Source organism: Neophocaena asiaeorientalis, unplaced genomic scaffold (genome assembly GCF_003031525.2).
Source record: "Neophocaena asiaeorientalis asiaeorientalis breed wild unplaced genomic scaffold, Neophocaena_asiaeorientalis_V1.1 scaffold46, whole genome shotgun sequence".
NCBI classification, from domain to species: Eukaryota; Metazoa; Chordata; class Mammalia; order Artiodactyla; family Phocoenidae; genus Neophocaena; species Neophocaena asiaeorientalis.
This window is the reverse complement of record NW_020175393.1, coordinates 5,517,908-5,520,726: the sequence shown is the minus strand read 5'-3', so window position 1 is coordinate 5,520,726 and position 2,819 is coordinate 5,517,908. Positions and strand designations below refer to the sequence as shown.

At 53.8% G+C, this 2,819-nt stretch overlaps 1 protein-coding gene across 4 annotated transcripts in view; it reads left to right on the top strand.

Moving 5' to 3' along the window:
- Positions 1-2,819, top strand: part of BTBD9 (BTB domain containing 9) — a 406,228-nt gene that overhangs the window by 397,118 nt on the left and 6,291 nt on the right. For 3 of the 4 annotated variants that reach the window (XR_003006037.1, XR_003006038.1, XR_003006036.1), the window contains exon 11: positions 109-1,206. Coding sequence is in view for 1 of the 4 variants with exons in the window: in XM_024765878.1 (XP_024621646.1) it covers positions 109-306 (198 nt within the window). In the remaining 3 variants the exon portion in view is untranslated. Of the gene's footprint in view, positions 1-108; positions 1,709-2,819 lie in introns of those variants that run through there. The other variant, XM_024765878.1, reaches the window with a different exon arrangement.

The window sequence follows — 2,819 nt, the reverse complement described above, 5'->3', positions numbered from 1 at the left end:
AGCGGAAGGACCTGCCGTCACTCCCATGGGGACAGTGTCCCGACTCATGGCAGCTCTGGGCTCCGACACTGACCCGTCACTCACCAGGTCTCTCCTTTCTCTCAACAGGTGTTCCACTGCGTCCACTTTGAGTGTCCTGAGCAGCAGAGCAACCAGAAGGAGGAAAACAGCGAGCAATCGGGGACAGGGGACACTAGCCCAGCCAGTCATCAGCCCGACCCCCACGCCCTGCAGGCCCCCAGCGGCAACTCACTGCACTCCAGCCCAGGCTCCAACTCATACTCAGCCAACCGGCAGCACCAATAAGGGAGGCGCACGTGTGGAGTGACTCGGCTGGGCCCAGGTGGCACAGGAGCCGTGTCCTCCCCAAGCAGGGATGCCTGTGGACGCCTCCCCCCGCCACCCCCGCCCCACGAGGAACAGACCTGGCTGCAGAAACGCACAGGACAGGTTTCCTCCCAAGGACACAAAGGGGCTGCTTTGTTCTCCTCAGTTTGTTCAAATCAGGCTGGTCTCCAGGGGGAGAAAGTGGGTCTTCAATCTTCATCAAGTCCATTAACACCCTACCTCTCTAATCTAACCCTGCAAAGACCACAGAAGGAAGTAATAGGCCTGAGTCGGAATACAAAGATGGTACATGAACACAGGAATGGAAGAGAATGCATTAGGCCTTCCTTACCTGGAGGCACCCTGTAGGAAATGGGTTTACTTGTATGGAACACATTGCCCTGGCAACTAAATAATTTTTTATTTCTTTTAGTTATTCTCCATTTGCTGAATCATAGGTTTTCCAGATCTTTATGAAAGGTTCAAACAGCAAATCACTTGTTTTAATCCCTTTTGACGCTGTAATTTTCCTTCCTTAGTTTTGAACGGTCGAGCGTGAGGTAGAGCTGAGAAATATCATGCATGGCTCCTGAATGAGGTACAGATGCAGCTCATCATGGCACCTGGTCTGACAAGGAAAATCCTTTGAGGAAGATCAACAAAATACACAAGGAGCAAATTAATCTGTGGACACTGGAGTTAATAATCACTCGAATTGCCAAGTTATTAACCTGTCATTCCTGAAACGTATCCAGCCTTTAAGCTTGGGAGGCTTACAAGGAAACAGTGATTATGCCACCAGCTAATTTAATGTTCAGAAGTATGTATGAGTGTATACCAACTTCCGGTTGGACTGGACCTGTCCTCCATTTGCCACAGGTTAGTGAGCGGTGTGGAGGCAGCCGTCCTGCCAGTCGGTGTCGGGAATGCAAAAGTGGGCCTGTTTTTCCCCCAGACCGTAATACTCAGCGAGGGATTGAAAAAAAAACATCAGTTCTAAGAAGCTTTCCTTTTAATCCTCATTGAAACGATCTCATCTGACAGCTGTCGCTTGATCTGGCTCTGTGTGTCTGAGTAATTCCCATCCCAGTGCTAACCGCCCTGTGTAACTTGATCAGATTGTGTCCGGTTTTCGCTCATCCCCGATTCTTCCGTTGGCTGGCTGTCACGATCAGGTCCTCTGTGCATCCTGCTTAGAGGAGGGGTGGGGCCGACGGGGGGTCCTTTCTGTCTTAAAGACACATTGGTCATGGGTGTACAAAGAGCCAGTGGGTCAGCTGTTTCCTCCTAGTGTGATGTAGTCGTGATTTATCAGTATTGGAATAGTAGGGTAGCTTCAAGCTGCATGATTAAACGGGAAGGTTGTCTTTCTGCTAGTCTCCCTCGGTGCCCTCGACTCTGATCTCTGTCTGCGTCCCCCTGCGTGGGGTGAGTGGAACCCTCTGAGGGGAACAGCTTTTCACGATGGGAGGGGCTCTGGTAACAAACAGCGGTGCCGCTCGCTTGCTTGCCACGGGTGGCTGGCCGCGCTCTGTGGCTGGCGCTGCCTCCCTCAGCATCCAGCCCCTTCTCCAGTTAGAGCTGAGGATTCCTGACAACTCAGCACTTCCTCCAGCAGTGCATTCACTGCCCACAGGGGAGGCAGGAGGAGCAGGGAAGTCAGAAGAGGGCAGGGTTCAAATGTTTTGCAAGTATCATCTATTCAAGGGCTTCTTCTCAAACTCTGAAGTCACCTGTCCAGAGAGGAATCACTACTGACCCGGGGAAGTGTGGGGTGGGCTGGGGGAGGGTCTGGAGCCCTTCAGTACTCTTCTCCATCCAGGCACAGGTAACTAACTGCGTCCTGGACACTCAGCTTCACACCTGAAGAGGCATGAACTGTGCCCTGCATGGCCAGTGGCTCACCCTCTGCTTCCTGTCCTCTGTGAATTCTCTTTGGTGTTCGTTCCTTCCAGATCTCTGCCCTGAGGTCTGTCTGGAGAGAATAAAGCTTGTCTCTCTCCTGCTCCTCCAGCACTTCAGACACACCTTGTTTTTAGATAAAGGGAAGGAAGGGGACTGAGAGGCAGTGCTGAGGACGGGCAGGACCGAGGCCAGCTCTGTGCAGCGGTATCGCTGTCCCCTAGCCCTGCAGCTGCCTCCCCTGAGGCCCCCTGATGGTCTAGAGGCCTTGCTTGGATGCAAGCCTGCTCTGGACCCCAGCAGACACTGATGAAGCTCAGCAAAGCCTGCTCTGGTCGGCCTCCTGTTACCAGGCAGGGGCTCTGCCTTCCTTGATGAGCCTTGTGGTTTGGGGAATGGGGGCTCTTTCTGTATGCCTGGCTGGAGGGGCCTGGACACCCCAGTCGAGGTGCGACACACCAGACGCGTTGCCAGGGAACGAGGGATGAGTGGGCAGCCAAGAAAATGTCCCCAGGTGCCTGGCATTCTCCAGAGCCTTGGCTGGTCCTGCAGGGGACTTACCCCCTCCCCCCCCCCCCACCGGCCAGCAG